Source organism: Aplidium turbinatum, chromosome 8, assembly GCF_918807975.1.
Source record: "Aplidium turbinatum chromosome 8, kaAplTurb1.1, whole genome shotgun sequence".
NCBI classification, from domain to species: Eukaryota; Metazoa; Chordata; class Ascidiacea; order Aplousobranchia; family Polyclinidae; genus Aplidium; species Aplidium turbinatum.
Window position 1 is genome coordinate 5535273 of NC_137479.1, and position 16983 is coordinate 5552255.

A 16983-nucleotide genomic window follows, 5' to 3' on the forward strand; every position below is an offset into this window, starting at 1 on the left:
TTTTTGACATAAAAATATTAATATGGAGAAGTAGAAGTCTTATCAAAATCTACTATTCACCAATTGAAAACATAGTTAAGCATCTTATCTCAAATTAAAAATCTTCAATTCAAGTCTTGCAATATTGCTGTATTGCAGCCTATAGTTTAATTTGGGGTTTAATCCCCAAATAAATTTTGTTGAGTCAAAAAATAACTAACTTTTTTTATTTGAAACTTGCTTTACGCCAATGGACAAACGTGATGGTCTATAATTGTGGCTGAATTTGTTTTGCAATCAAAATCAACTTTCCATGATGTGTAGTGTAAAGGTAGTTTATCCATGCCTGTTTTGTTCCCGCAGGCTAATTTATAATGTGATTGGATTGCTTAATCAAATCACTACCATGCAAAGAGCTTAGCCGTGTTGCTGCTGTTATTATTGGTCGTTGAAATGTTTAACCTTCTGAAAGCAATGAGATACCAGCTTTTAGTCCTCGTAATCATAGTTGTTTGCATGCTAAAGCTGACTGGTAAGTAAGTTATATCTAATAATAATTCGCTTTGAAGAAAATTATTATTTTATCAATAATTATGTACGTTAAGAAATCCTCTTCTTTCCTTTTGGTTTATAACAAAACGTTTTTCTAACAACATCAGATCAACTGCAGCTGGTCTTCTTTAGTCGTCATTTTCTTGTGTGGCCTAAGTTTCATGTGCTAAGATCAATATTCAAGCATGAGGTGGTTAATTCTGTTGTACTAAAATATGATTTTAAGCTTATTTAAAACTGAAAAAGACTTTGTGACTAATGTATATTCAGCTCAGTCCTGTCCAAGACGAAACTTAGGAGCGGCTAGAGCAGTTGGAAGACGATGTAGAAGATATTGCAGACTCCCAGGAGACGACAGATGTACAAGTGAAGAGGAGTGCAAGTGTGATCATGAATGTGGACTCTCCTGCATAAACATAGGTGAGATTTTAGATCAGTGCCTTTCAACCAGTGTGATGGTTTATGCTGATGGTACGCAGTGGATAAAAAAATTGCAATCTGCATGGTAAATGTAGCCTACATGATTTTTACTTTTTGTTGTGTGCAATAATGCAAATAGATCTAGTAAAATCTTGTAAGCAATAAATATCTTGTTCTTGATGCCCTCATGCCGATTCAGTTTTTGTATGTGTTTGACTCCGCTTCTTAGAGTCTTCTGGCTTTATTTGTCCACTACATCAGTTGGCACAATTTTTAATCGTGGATACTTGCTGAATTTTGAGTCGAAACTCTTGATAATGTTACAAAAACCTGGCAATCTAAGCTCTCAAACTTCTTGCGCAAAACTCCTACTCTATCTGATTGGCTGAAATGTTGTTTAGTGCACTAGTTGATATTAAAATAAAAAAGGATTTGTCTTCTAAATGAGACACTTTATGACCTAATGAGGGAGGATGGGACAAGAAATTGTGCATAACTGGTTTGAAATCTCCAGAAATGTTTAACAGCAAACGAATCATTAATATACCTACTTAGATGTGTGAATAAAAATGCAAATCCTCTTTATGCATAATAATTTTTCGTTATTGTTGAGTAAACAAAATTTCTCTCACGTTTCCTAATGTGCCTGAGGCCTACATATTTGCAGCAGCAGTGTGTGTGGAGTAAATCAGATTTAAATTCAGATCAATCCATTGCAGCTTAAGCTATGGTTTTTAAATATAGATTAGATGTGCAATTTTAATCCATGCCCTTCCATAATTGTTATTCTACAAATAACAAAACAAATATTTACAAACTAATTATGGTATTGCGGCGTAATTGATTAAGTTTCGTTTTTAGTAGCATGATCATAACCTATTCGACAAATCATTTTGTCTACACTTGTAGAATAACTATGGTTAGTTTGCGTGAATACAATGTCTGCAAAAAAAGTGCAAACTGTTTTTTTAAAAATTCAAACGACTGCTTTAAATAAAGTAAATGTTGCCTCTACATAACGTACGGTAACAGCCAATTTGCACTACTGATAAGCTCAAAGCAAGCATGTAACAAAATATGCTTGGTACAGTATCTACAATAAATTACAGCACCGTTTAACTCTAAACTCTCAATTTGAAGTTTGCAATTCTTTTCAAAGTTTGTTTATTCTATATGAACACTGTTTTCATGCTGTACCACAAACTTAATGACAGCAATTAAAAAAAGAAATTCAAGGAATGTCGACTTAATGAATGAAGATAAAACTAAACTTTGTTAAAGAATAATTCATTGAAACATTTTAATCGTCAAAGGTTGGCTTCGAAAAATTAAATGCAGTTAGATGGATTTTAAGAATATTAACCCAGGCAGTTATTTCCCTTGCCATGTCCAAAACTGAGCTAGAGAAATCAAAACTTGCTAGAATAGGCTATTTCAAACAAAATGGGCATTAAGCATCAAATTTTGTTTTGTTTGTCGTATCCAGGCTTACACCTGGTGGTTGAAGATTTAGATTAAGTGGACGGGAAGGCAATCTTCATGTCCACCTTCAGGCATGTCTTTCAGTGTTCTGCCACAGACACAGCCGCAGCCGCATGCTCTTGAGCGGTGTCGAACCGGCCTCCTTTCGATTGCCGTTCCAGGGTTTTCACCATGGCTATGCAGCCGACAGATACAGCTAAGCATCAAATAATTTTGTTATAGTGATTTGTCTTCCCTAGTTGGGTTTTAGACACACAAACACTTCATCTAGTAAAATTTTTAAAACTTTCAGAACTTTTTCACCACACAGCTTTATTAAGGAATTTAGCAAGTAAGACACTATCATTGGTTCTTATTCTTTTTAATGTCGTTACCCCTGATAAGAACATGATGGATTTCAATTGCATCCTTTTCAAAAAATAACAGATTATAGATTGCAATCAATTATTAAAAAGCACACAAAAATGAGGTCTTAATTTTCATTCAAATGTCTATTAAAAGTATAACTAATCGGAAGGCTGATATTGCTTTTTTGCTGTGTTGAGTCCTCATTTTGTCTGATTTTCAATAATTACAAAACTTTTAGGAACAGACTTGTGAAATGACAGTCAAACTCTTTCTACAAGTGAAGGTAAACCTAGACCTGAGCTGTCGTGAGATGCACGAAGTATTTTCTACAAACTTGGAGTTGCTGAAACAGATTGTTTCTGGCAAAAAATATTGCATGTGATATGTCATGGCCCGTATAAATGCAAAGATTTGTTAAAAAACGTTTGCTTCGTTTCGTTCAAAAATTTAAATTGTTGGTCGTCTTTATTTTGGGGTCCATGTCGATGGAAAACCTGATTGTACGTAAGACACCAGAACATTATGATGTCACAAAAGGCATATAGTCTTAATAAGTGAAACAAAACATAAACGCACACGAAAAGCTATCTAGTTTACGTTCTAATCCATAAGGTTAAAAATACAGTATTTTATAAGAAAACAACCAAAAAATGATAATCAAAATTAACCCCAAAAGGTCAAATCACCCCTTTGGTGTTAATTACCCTCGGTTAAGAACCATTGCACTATACAGCACGCAACATCTGTGCTCTTATGACGTCATATATAACTTCCAAACAAGTGTAAAACATATTTAGTAAATTTTTTAGTACTTTTTCGCATTATATACAGTACTGATAGAGCTTCTGTAGAGAGTTTGTCTTGTTGAACCATACGCATACGAAGCCGAGCAACGTGATCAAGTTTAACATCTTCAAGTTTATTACATTTACATTATTATGTACTATGAAAAATATACAGTACTAGTACAGTACTACATATACAGTACTATGAAAAAAATTAAGAAAGCATAAGACATTGAAGCAAAACCTTTCAAATTAGTCAAATCTTTTTGAACCTAAAACATAAAACTTTGTTTGTTTGGGATTCATGTGCTGTTTGGCCTGTTGTTATTCATAGTATTCACTAAAAGGCATGATGTCATTAAAACTGTGTAGTGTTTGAAATTTTCTACTGACCTAGTTTTTGCAAGCAGAGAATACTAACTTTAACTAATGTAATCATACAACATAGAACCAAATTATAGAAAATTCATGAATTGTTTATCGTTGTCGTTTTCATCACCCTAGCCTACTGTACAACACCAACAAAGTTAGCTATCTGAGGAATACATTTTTTTTAAAGCACCAGAAAGTAAAAGTGCTCATATCATCTGTACAAACAAGATATCCAGTATTAAATCTCATGTACTTCAACACAGAAATCTATTGCCCAACTCCTGTCAACGTTCCCAACAGTCGAGGAGTGGTCGTTCATCGGAGGTTGGCGAATGGAACTCTCACAGTCACTACTGCCCCATACAAGCACGACGACGTCGCGGTATATCTTTGTCAACCCGGGTACAAGCGTGAAGAGCCGTCAGTGCCCCATCTCTGCCATGGTAGAAGACGTTGGACTGGATCAACAACATGCGCACGTACGTAAATGATTTTTACCATCTTTGAATAAAGCTTAGTTCTGAAATAGAACTTCTGACTGTTAGACTAATTGGTCAATGTTTCTTCATCATAGACTTTTGATTTTACCTTAAGCTCATAAGCACTATTTCAAATTATGTTTAACATAAACAAAAGACGCTTTTTTTTAACACAAGCGTAAACAATATGTGTACAACAGCGGTTCTAAACTTTTTTGTCTTGAAAGATCCCTTTTGGTGCCTTCGAAGCGTTACCGGGTCTTTATATTTTATCTGAAATTTTAGTAGCCTGTACTGTATTGCTTTTCTTAACGGAAAGAAATGTCTTATAGTTTAGAAGAATTTGCTAAACTCATGTAGCACTTTTGACGATTGGTGACATTGACTAAGTTATGTTTTGAGCTATATGTGAGCAGACGGGATAAAAAATTGGTGATCTATATACGGATTTGATATATTTTTATAAATCTTATTGAAAATTAACATAATTTTTGTCACCTTTACAAAGAATTACTGCCTCTTTTCATTTGTAATCAATATTTTGTTGTAATCACAATCATGACAAATCTGTGAGTGCTAATAGACTGCTGACAAACTTTTGCATCTTTAAGTTAAGCATTGATCATTAATCAACAATTTACTGTCTCAAAAGACTTAAGTTAAAAATACGGTATTAGTCTTATGAAAGTATTTAATTCTTAGTTTTAGTTAGAAAACCTTTACTTTTGTGCAATGTCCTTTGAAATTTCAAACGATGCACCAGGGCCTCGCGACGTAGAGTTTAAGGATAACTGTAATACACAAATAAAGCACAACTAATTTTTAAATATTGTAATTCATCAATCGTGCTGCAAATTTGGAAGCTTTCACACACCCCATGAAAACGCTTCGCCAACCCCTTGATGGTCCGCGAACCCCCGGCTGAGTAGTTTTGTATTTACAGTTAAAGTTGTTTTCGTAGTATATGACCACGTGCCATTAGAACCAGACATCAAAGTCAAGTTTTAGACCTTCAAATTGTAGCTGTCTTATCATTCCGTAAATAACATCCCGTCATTAGTTACAAGCTTTTGCAATGTTATAGTATCGTGTGGACCATTCAGATTGACGGAAGTAGAAGAGAACGACTTGACGTGCGGTGATAGTTGCGTCACAGACAGCGATTGTGATTCTGGAATGAACTGTCGCTGTGATGGATTTTGTGGAAGAAGCTGCGTCGATTTAGGTTTGCTTGAATAAAAGTTTATATTATAGAGTTTCATATAAAAGTACTTTGATAAATCTGCATCATATATATTTGTTATGAAAGCGATTGTGGTGATATAGTTTCGGGATGGAGTTTGCTTTTTTGTATCAAAGGCAGGCAAGGCTCAAAACTACAACAGAGTTAAGCATTATAAGAATATATTTACACTAGATATTTACAAATAGTTTTAACACCATAAAACTGTGCTTTGTATCTGTCACAATCAATGTGCGAGGTCTCGCGACGGCGACCTGGCGACCTTTATACACAGGCCATGGCAACGTGTAGCTTAAAATTTGACTGAAGGCCGATCTGTTAGTAGCCAAAATCGCGAGTATAAGTTGATAGTTTGAGTATTAGTGGATAAATAGAGTCTTTGTCTATATTTTGTGAGAGTTTGAGTTACTTTTGTGCTGTTTTTACCATTCAAATAACGGAATAGATTTTGGCACTTGTACTGGAAATCCAAAAAGCGTCTGGCAACACCAGTAGTTCGGAAAATATTGTCATTTTGTCAACATAATTTTAGGAGTTTTGCAGTGATTTGGGTTTCAGTGATCACACTTTGGCAATTTAGATTGTTTAAATTATCATTTAAAAGGAATATAAAGTGAATTTAACTTGAACTTCAAAATTGAAAATACATTGGCCTTCAGTCAGCCCTCCAGTTCGTACGTTGTCAAGGCCTGTGTATACAGATCGCCATGCTTATGCTATATGTTGTTATCGGTTATTGTCCTGTAGTAATCTTTGATTGCGAAATCTTTACTGTGCGACGTGTTTCTGGAACATTTTGCCCTACGCGCGAATCTGGAATGTTCTTTTGTTTTTCACAATTGCCAGATGTTGTTTGTTATGATGTAGCATTGCGTAACCTTCTCAAAGTTACTAGACCAAACAACCTGCTATAAATAGTGGTGTAATTTGCATTAGTATTATTATGAAAGTTGTGTTATGAGTTGTAGTAGTGGGTAATAGGGTGGGCCGTTTTTGACTTTTTTTCGAAATTAAACAACGGCTAGTCATAAAAAGTGGCACATGCATGAAAAAATTACGTGTGCAAAATTTCATCAGTTTGGGGGTGCATCTTCTGCCCCCGCAGGGGGGTCAAACTTTCAATTTTTCGAAAAGAAGTGGAAGTTTTCACTTTCCGTTTTAACATAATTTTTTTTATAATTTTTCTTATGGCTAGTTATAAATTGTATGTGGGATGTACCCAGAACTTTCCTATGTAAAGGCATGTTCGAAGCTTAAAGTTTACTGCCCCCGCATCGACGACCAAAATGGTGAATTTTCACCAATTTGAGATGCAATTTTGTCATTGTTCAATAAACAAACTTGTCACAAAAGAACGAGATGGTGTTATCGCAGTACGCTCATTTATGTTCTGTCCAGTAACTTTGCATAACAATACGAATTGACAAACTATAATACGTAGTCTTGCTTATATTAAAAGCAATAGTAGCCTAAGCTCGATCAGTTACAGCTATAAAACGCAACCTATAATTTACTTCAGAATAGAAGCAATGTGATCTGCAGGTTCGTAAATGGAATGTAGGCTACTGTACAGTTTCGGCGTGAATTGTTATCATGATTTGTTTACACAAATTTGTCATTTACAAACCAAAATTAAACGTTCACTTGATAGGCTACTACAGGAACCACATACAGGAGTAAACTTTGTTTGACAGCAATGTAACGATAAAAAAGAACTTGTGTTAACAAAAAAAAAACGAAATTGTGTCAAAAATGCAACAAACAAGAAGAACTTTTAACCAGTTCACCAGATTATTGTTCAAACTTAGTTCTGGTTTAAGTCTAATGAATCATAAAATCTTGTTTCGACTGGAACCTAGGAATTTTTTTCCTTGATTGTAATATTGCTTTAATGTACCCATTTCTTTCAATGCTGTCCACCACATGTGATGAGGCATCTGTCACGAGTTTAATGGCTCTCTCAACGGCTTGTGTGTGGCAGTGAAACATGGGAAACAACTGTTGGGGAGGCATCTTTGTTTTGATGTGCTCTTCTATCACACTGCTGTCAATACCACGCATCATTGGGGGTTCCGTAACTGGAATATTTTGCCAGTCTATCATCTCAAAGTAACGTTCGGAACTGAACTGCAATATTGGCAGGGTGAATTTTCGCTGACGAGTGCTGTGAGATGATTATATTCTTGAATTGAAAATTCTTCTCCATCCTAGTTCCCTTACATACTCTTCGGTATCACATATCATTGCAATCAAAATGTTTTCAGGATGGGCATAAAACGCATTCCTCTGTAGTACTTTGTTGACGATATTGCGAGCTTTATTTGATAGCTTCTGAGAAGAGTGTAGAATTTTAAAGAAATGTTTTGGGCCATTAGTGAAATTGCTTTCTTTTTTAATGGCAAACCATACTGGAATGTAAACATTCATAATATAGTCCACAAGTTCCACCAATACGGCTGACGGTTCGTTAGATGCAACATACAAACGTAGAATTCTATTGGCTGTGGTCAACCATCTTGAGTGGTTCATCATACCTGGACTCCTAGATGCGAAATGAATTGATATTTCTCCACTTTTCACTGCTCTGTGCATGTGTAGAAGATATTTTTGGTCAGTGCTGAGGTCATTTTCATCAATTTCAATCTCTGGTGCCGGAACTGCTTTATATTTTACAACATCTAGTTGTGTGACAGTGGCTAGCTGCTTTCCAATGGGCCCAGTGAAGCTATCAGGTCCGCTAGTATTGCCATCCAGTTCTTTTATAAGATGCCTAAGAGGCAATTCATTTCCGTGGAGTAGGCATATTAACCATTGAAGCGGCTTTTGGAAATGATCTTCCAGGAGCTTTATCACGCCGCCTTTTTGACCTGTGTTTACTGCGGTTCCATCGCATCCAATTGCCATTACATTATCGTAGCTAATTTTATTGGATCCAAGATATTCAAGAATCCCGGTAGCTATTGACACACTAGATCCGTTGGCTGCAGTAAAATGACCAATAAAATGAGAACTTGGCTCCTCAATTAAAGTAATGTGCTCTTCAACTGCGAAATGTTTTCGAAATCGCCCAGCAATTTCATCTTGTTTGATAGTTTGATCTTTTCGGCCATCAAAATATATGCTTTGCAAATTTAGGCACATGATACTTTCCGTTTGAGTTGTAAGCCTCAGTTTTTTTCTCGCTCTTCTCACTTTGTTTTTGTCTATAACGGATTGAGATTCGCTATCCGTTACAACTCCTGCATCTTGTAGAAGTGATGAAGCAATAAGTGCTGCAGACCTATCTGAAATACTAGTACGATCGCATGATTCAGCAAATACTACTAAACTGGAAGTAGCTTTGCTTTTTCTGGGGTTTTCCGAGGCAAAACTGGGTTAATAACCATCACCATCTCCGCAGCTTTCTTCATTGGATGACAACGTTTCTGAGCTTGAATAAGAAGTTAAAGGTGTATTAACCCAAGCGCTACTTGTGCCTGCTCCTGGGTCTTCACGTAAAGAATGGAATTGTTCTGATCTTGCGACTCTCCTCTGCAAACGCTTAAAATTAGATTTTGTGGTCGATTTATCAAGTTTATCAATCACCATTATGCGGGTTGTTCTTTGATCAAGAAGGAACTGTTGTTCCGTAACAGGGACACGATTTTCCTACGGGCAAGTACATTGCTGAAAATTGGAACACTTACAACAACCGATATCAAATAATGTTTGCTTTGCAGATTCTTTCATTTGCTCCAAATTTTGCTGAAATTTAAGCCCACCTCTAGACTTTGACTTCAAAAGGTTATTCATTTTTTCTTTGTAACTCTTTATCATAAAACATATACGTTTTTGTGAAAGGTGGGTGATCGATGCAAGTTTCCACAAGTACTGCAGCTTTTCAGCAACAGTTTGAGTGATGGCCTGAACGGTTAGCTCCTTTCTTTCTCGTAAATGTATTCTCACAAATTGGTAATATCTCATTACATCTTCGTACGTAGGAAGATTTCGTAAACTTAGCTCGTTTGCCGGACCAAATATCGGACACTCTAAAGCACTGCGAGTAGCCATTTTAACAATTAAACCATAAATTAACCATAACAGAAGTTCTGGAATAAATATTGTAGGTTAAATGATCAAAAAAACCTATGCTTTTCGTATGAATTATTTCTATGTCACATGGCAATATTAAGCCTAACTAGTCTGCTAGCCTCATAGACTATCGTAAGTTTACACTGTATTTATGGAACCTGCAGTTCATATAGCTTTTATTCTGAAGTAAAGTATCTGAACAAACCTACCACTGTAATTTATAAGTTGCGTTTTATAGCTGCAACTGATCAAACTTGCTACTGCTTATCTCTTTTATCTCAGTTCGTAACTACGAATCAACCCAGTCAGCAAAGTTTGTCAGCAAAGCAAAGCAACATGGTCCAACAAGAGTAACGTGGCGATACCAAGTGAACTGATGTACCTCATTCGTATCATCCTGCAAAGTTAATTGACAGAACATAAATGAGCGTACCATCTCGCCCTTTTGCGACAAGTTTGTTTATTGAGCAATGACAAAATTGCATCTCAAATTGGTGAAAATTCACCATTTTGGTCGTCGATGCGGGGGCAGTAAACTTTAAGCTTCGAACATGCCTTTACATAGGAACGTTCTGGGTACATCCCACATACAATTTATAACTAGCCATAAAAAAAATTATAAAAAAAATTATGTTAAAACGAAAAGTGAAATTTCCCACTTTTTTTCGAAAAATTAAAACTTTGACCCCCCTGCGGGGGCAGATGATGCACCCCCAAACTGATGAAATTTTGCACACGTAATTTTTTCATGCATGTGCCACTTTTTATGACTAGCCGTTGTTAAATTTTGAAAAAAAGTCAAAAACGGCCCACCCTAGTGGGTAATAGATGCAGAGATTATTGTTGATTGAAACTTGAAGTAATTGAATACAAGTAGATGAGAGTTGGTGCTGATATAAATTGCGTTCGAAATTAGAGTTATTTGAGAAGCCGTTCGTAAAAGTCCTTAAAGAATTTTCATTATCATTTCACCAGTAGAACTATTCGACATTTAATTGGCTGCCTTTCGGTAATATCCCATTAAACTACGTCATTGAACCTTTCCAAGTTTCTTTCCTGGTAAGAGATAGAAAGAAATCGTGACAGTATCCTAATGCGAATTAAATGAAAAAAAATACACAAGTTTCCGAACTTGACTGATTTTGTTTACTTATTACAATATTTATCTTATTTTACATCAGAACAACGTATAATATTATTGAATCGTTCTTTGTGCTCAATATCTCTACGAATTACAGCAATTTTTTTGACTACAACATGCTTTTTGCTAGGAGAAGCAAGTGAATTTAAGGTTATTCGAAAAAACTTCTTTGCAGATGTTAACTGCGGGGAAGCTCCTTTTGTAGATCACGCTAATATCACCTACAGAGGATCAGGTTTTGGTCAAGTAGCCGCTTACGCTTGTGAAAGGGGATCTTATGTCAGATTTGGTTCAACATTGAGAATATGCACAGGTGGAGGAACTTGGGATGGAAGAACCATACGTTGTGGACGTAAGTTAATACCCTACATGAAAAATACGGTCGATTTTCTAATGAATTTCTCACAGGAATATAAAACTTAATTGTAGGTAGGCTACATAAGGAATTGTATAAAGATCTAATCTTTTTAATTTTATATTTAACAAAGGAATAATGGATAAAGTTGAAATCACTAAGTTCACTCAGCATTAAAACATTTCTAAACGTATTTTTAAGCTCAAATTGTTTTCTATTATTCTACTGATCTAGACTTAGAGGAATCCAATGAAAAATTAATAACAAAAAATCATATTTGAAATCATAAGTGATCTCTGCTAGAAATAGTTGGTTATATTCAATACTAAAAGTTCATTTCCCATTGTGTAACCTAGACTTTAATGTAAAGCAAAAAAATAGCAGCAGTTCAACATAAAAGGTAGGCCTATTTAAATTCATTTCAACTTGTTTTCAGATTTTTATGCACACCTAAGTAAAGTGTTTTACATTCTCTGGCAGAAATTATCTGTGTTTGGCTAATAGCTTTTTGAGTGTTGTGAAGCTGCGTTCCACTAAAGTCATTGTTGGTTAGAATTCTTGGAGCAAGCTATAAACGTTGAAGCAATATTTCGGCGGGTTATGTTTTTTCTATCTGTTTATGATGTAAACTCAACGTCACAGCTATCGCTAGATCAAGATTTTAAAAATTGCTGATGGCGACTTTTCTATCTTCCATTTTGATCATCAAGCCAACTAAATAGTTGTAGGGCCTTCTCCGTTTTGATTTTCATAAGGTCCCGAAATAGACCTTCTGCATTGACGCTGATGTGCTTAGCTTTTTCAACTAAAAACCACAACCTTAAAATCTATACGCGATGTCCTAGCAGCAAGAAATAATTTGGAATAACTACAGTAGGTCACTCTGCACTGCAGCAAAAAGCAGCTTTAATTGCTTATTTTGCTTTAACATGATGGGATGGATTTCTGTTAATTACAAACATAACCCCTCGAGTTTTGTTTTTAATAGTTGCTGCTTTTAACTTTTCAAAACTACGTGGTCTAAAACCTTGCTTAACAAATAAAATGTAACTTAAAAGCACAGTAAACGACTTTTGGTAACTTCATAAGTTCATAACTTCAAATACTGACTACGCAACCATGAAATCTTGGTTCTACTTTTCCTATGTTAATTGATGCAACCAAAAAATAGCTTTAGTAACAAATAGTTTTTTTCCATATAAAGTTCAAGTAAGGTAATGTATCTAGACCACAAATAGCAGGCACGAAATGCAATAAAACTTTTCAGTTTTTGGTATGCAGCTGAACGTTTCACTGAAATCTGAAAGGATAAATGAAAATTGTCACCCAAAATTATACAGTAGGCTACACGAAAACTGCACCAAACGACGAAATGTTAAGGCCTTCAGTCAACTAACATTGAGAAAGAGGCTGATATTGATATCTAGCCCAAGTTGCCTTCGCAATAGACCTGCATGAACCCATAAATGTGGTTTTACCTTAGTCCACAAACTTGCCGTTTAAATAATAGTATGCTGCAGCAATAATGCGACTGTTTGTTAGTTCTTTTTTTACATGATCTTAATTAAATCAATCTCTTAAACTACCTTTAATGTTTCCAAAATTGATAATGTACAGGCGTGAAGTGTGGTGATCTTCAACGCACAATGGAAGCTATGGGTGGAGATATAGTTGAAGGAAGAAAGAACAGATACTTAGTGGGAGATCAAGTCACTTTACGGTGTTCTTCTACGCATCGATTGTTGGGAGACAATGTGAGAACTTGTCTTGCGAATGGTCAATGGAGTGGAGTGGATACAGTTTGTGATCTTCATGGTTGGTAACACTTTTTGGTGGAAAAATTATCGTTCCAAATAAATGAGAAATAGTTTACGGTTCTAAACAACTTGTTTAGTAATGCTTGTTTCCGGTGAAAAGCGACAGTTATTATTGCAAACTTTGATTTATATTCTACTAACTGTTAATATAAACTGGTATTTAATATACAAATTGTATCTAGTGTAGGATATTGTGGGAATTTGCAACTCTTTTTATTCTATTTGAGGAGCTACAATGAGCGAAAATTCACCGAAAATCAAAACATGTGATGTAAACCTCATCAAGCGTAACTTTATTAAAATGCATTCTGCTGTATTTGCTTTTTGCTACCACACAATTTTTGTGTTTTCTGACATAATTGAAAAAACATTATTCTGTTTTTGAGCTGATGTGAACATTTTTGATTGTTTAACTGATAGCATCGGTGGTGTTCTTTGCAACACAGACAATGAAACGTTTCGATGTTCTCATCCTGGCATTCCCGTCAATGGAATAATATTTAGTCCTCGTGGATTTGCTGTTGGAAACACCGTTCGATTTATCTGCAACAGAGGATATTCACTTGTAGGAGAAAGTATACAAGAATGCCTTTATTTTCGGCAATGGAGTGGCAGCGGAGCTCCACTGTGTATCAGTAAGTGAATTCATAAATGTGCTTCTAGTTTAGCTTGTACTTTATGCACAATTCTTTTTGCTCGGCAGCCTGAACAAGTTTTTTGCCAAAATTGACGTCAAAAAGTCGTCGTTTTGTAACGATATTGCCAAAAAAGGCGATGTGAAAAATACAGTAAACACGAGACCTAGTCTGGCTGGTATCAACATGTCTAAACGTCTGTTTTGCTTCCAACGTATGCTTTTGTATGTGAGGATAGTAGAGATGTTTGAAGATAAATTGAGTTATTGTCGACCAGTGGCATAGCGTGATTCATTGAAGGGAGGCACTCCAGAAGCACAAATATTTAACTTGATCTGAAAATGTAACCACAGACAATTTTTGGTTTATGACATTTCAAATTTTCCCATTATCCAATCAACGCATTTGTAATACACCTTTGCCATTTTCTCTTTTCTAAGTTGGCCTATTTGTAATTTTGCAATAGGCCTACTGCTACTGTAATAATAAGGTAGGCTACGCATAACACGTAAAAGACTCATAACAGACAAAATTAAAGACATATGCTCAATTCGACCAGGGATTCTTGATTTTCGTGAATTGGGCAAACTGGCTTTGAATGATAAATTACACTGAAATTAGGCTACAGTTCCAGCAATATTGTCACGAAGATGGAGTAGCCAACTGAGCATTCCACTTGCAAGTAGGCCTACGTAAGCTATGCCATAAGCCTTGGAAAATTCACATTTTTAAATTGGTGTCGCAGGTTACACAGAAATTTTCAATCGTGAGGAGAGGTTGAAAATAAATTGCATTTAAGGCAAAAACAAAACCGTGGTAGGCTAACCATCTTTACTACGCTGCAGAAACAAAGCTGGGCTTACAAAGGGTTAAAACATGTTGGCTCTTAATGTAATTATACTTATGATCAGAACTGCAAGATTGGTGGTTTGGTTTTGAATCTTTATCCTTGGACTGACAAAGCATTGATAGGTTATTCCTACCAATTTCTCATTCTTGTAGAGGCTTTTGACGCAGGGCCGGTTACTGAGATTGGCAGAGTGAAGTTTTCCTATTGTTGAAGTGTTGTTGCCGGAGAATTATTCCATCCATTAGGTGCCGTTGAATGGAGAGTAGTCCTTAGAATGCGTTGCTCAAGCGCACACCCCGAGAGTCGAACCAGCCCGTTTGAGCTTGAAGCTTCTTCGTTCACGCAGTCACGCGCTAACCAACTGAGCTATCGGGGCGGACAATTGTTCAGTGAATCTAATTAAAATTACATTTTTTTATTTAAGATATTCGAAAACTTATTTTGGTTTAGTGAGCAATGTGTGGGATGAAAATGCAGTTCATTGTACACAAATAACCTATCGCATACGGTGTTTGGTTAGTCTTTCCGGCAGAGTAGTTTACAAAAAGAATTCTCCTAGGAGTTAGGATAACATTAGGCTACATTACAACTCTTGTTGGGGTGATTTACTAAAAAATTAATGAGACTGTTCACCAGGCATTTCAATAACAAGAAAATTGATAGTACTGTGCTTATTTAGTGCATACAATATGACAACAGGCATTTAAAAATCGATTTCACACTAACGGAATTTAACTGTGTGTTCATAATGATCTTCATTGTGTTAATTGCAACTTTCAGATCCTCGCTACCCAGATTCGTCAAGTGACCTTTTACGTAGTTTGCGTGACAGCGCTGATGACATTAGAATCGATACACGCAGCGGTAATTTTGGAAGAATTTTTGGATCTTCAAATAAAGCCATATATGAAATATATTTTGTATTCGATATGTCACGTGCTGTTTTGGACGACGTTTTAAGCCAATCCCTTGCACTTGCCGAGAATTGGGTCAAAGAGGTATGGGTTATAATTATTCTCAACCAATTCTTTAACATAGAATGTCTTGTTTAGTTCAAGTTTGCATTAAACACAAGAGCACAATGCAGATTTACTTCCACAATGACAATTGATGCGCATTATTATAACATGAAAGCTGCTTGGCTGATTATGGAGCTTTCTGACGACAACCTCAACTTGACAACTTTACCATACAACAGATATCTGTAATGGTTACAAAACCCGAGAATTTGCATAATTATCATCATCTTCACCACAAACATTATCACCATCAAATTATTATCTTCTTTGTACCTGAACATGATTGGGGCCACAGGCTGAAAGCTGTTTGCAGGCTTTCTCAATTAATCAATTAATTATTGGATATGAACCCCATCCTCCATGTCTCAGTGTGATCTGGCAGGTATTCTGCAAGATAATACAGTATATCGCAAGTTAAGAGTCTTAGTCAGAGTAGCGGTTAAAAGTTTGTGTAAGGAGACTCTACTCTACTCCTATACTCACCTATATACAACGTGGCATTTAAATAACAAACCACCTTGTCACCAAGTGTGTTTCAACGTGGCGTTCGCCTTACTGTATGATGTCAGCTAGTAGGCTACTTGGTAGCATTTACATCACAACACAATATTGTTAGCCTACAGCATTAGTTGGATCATTATTTCCAAGTGCATTTGTTACTGCAAGCAATTAGATATTGATTTAGAATATTTATATAGCACTTTAATTGTTATGATTTAATGGTTCAGATCTCCAAAGGAACTGTCAACAGATTACTTGCATGGGGCGTATGGCCGCTTGCTTGCATACTTTTTAGAGGAAGCAATTAAAATTTATTCGATCAAAAGCAAACTATATTTGTAGCAATACCAGATTAGCAACCGCAATTTGGTCAACTCATAATACTGAATGGGAGAATATAACGTTTTAACATACACTGTTGTAATCTGCAGGTCAGTAGTGAAGGCCTGACGAAATGCACAATCATATTATTTGCTTCAAAGGTTGTTGTTCACTATGAATCTCTTGTGATGAATACTTTTGATGTTTTGAATACTCTCCAGAATGTTCTCATTGATCGACGTAAGTATGTTTTTGAAACAAATCAAAACTTAAACTTTAAAAAAGATTCATCTAACTGTAGCCTATGTTAAATCTTCAACTCAGCACATTAACTTCGTCGAATATGTGACTGATGGAATCTTTATCCTTGGACTAAGAAAAGCCTTAGTGAAACTTTACTCTTGCATCGTTCGCATATTTGGCATACTTGGCAAATTCACAGTACAACACTAATAAAGCTTTAGCTTAAACCATAATTTTTTGACCAAAATAATATTGGCTAACCTGCGGCCGACAACAAACGCTCACTTGTGAGGAAAGTTTTTCGAAATGCTAACAAAACATTTGCTAGCTTTAACACTATCGAAAAAATAGTTTTATTGACTTTCAGATT

At 35.7% G+C, this 16983-nt stretch overlaps 1 protein-coding gene across 1 annotated transcript in view; it reads left to right on the forward strand.

The window, feature by feature from the left end:
* Positions 1–453: 453 nt before the first annotated feature.
* Positions 454–16983, forward strand: part of LOC145775482 (uncharacterized) — a 53662-nt gene continuing 37132 nt past the window's right edge. The window contains exons 1-9 of the mRNA XM_082586776.1: positions 454–511; positions 802–951; positions 4202–4417; positions 5502–5642; positions 11048–11224; positions 12845–13042; positions 13491–13679; positions 15310–15527; positions 16481–16610. Coding sequence (XP_082442902.1) covers positions 454–511; positions 802–951; positions 4202–4417; positions 5502–5642; positions 11048–11224; positions 12845–13042; positions 13491–13679; positions 15310–15527; positions 16481–16610 — 1477 coding nt within the window. The remainder of the gene's footprint in view (positions 512–801; positions 952–4201; positions 4418–5501; positions 5643–11047; positions 11225–12844; positions 13043–13490; positions 13680–15309; positions 15528–16480; positions 16611–16983) is intronic.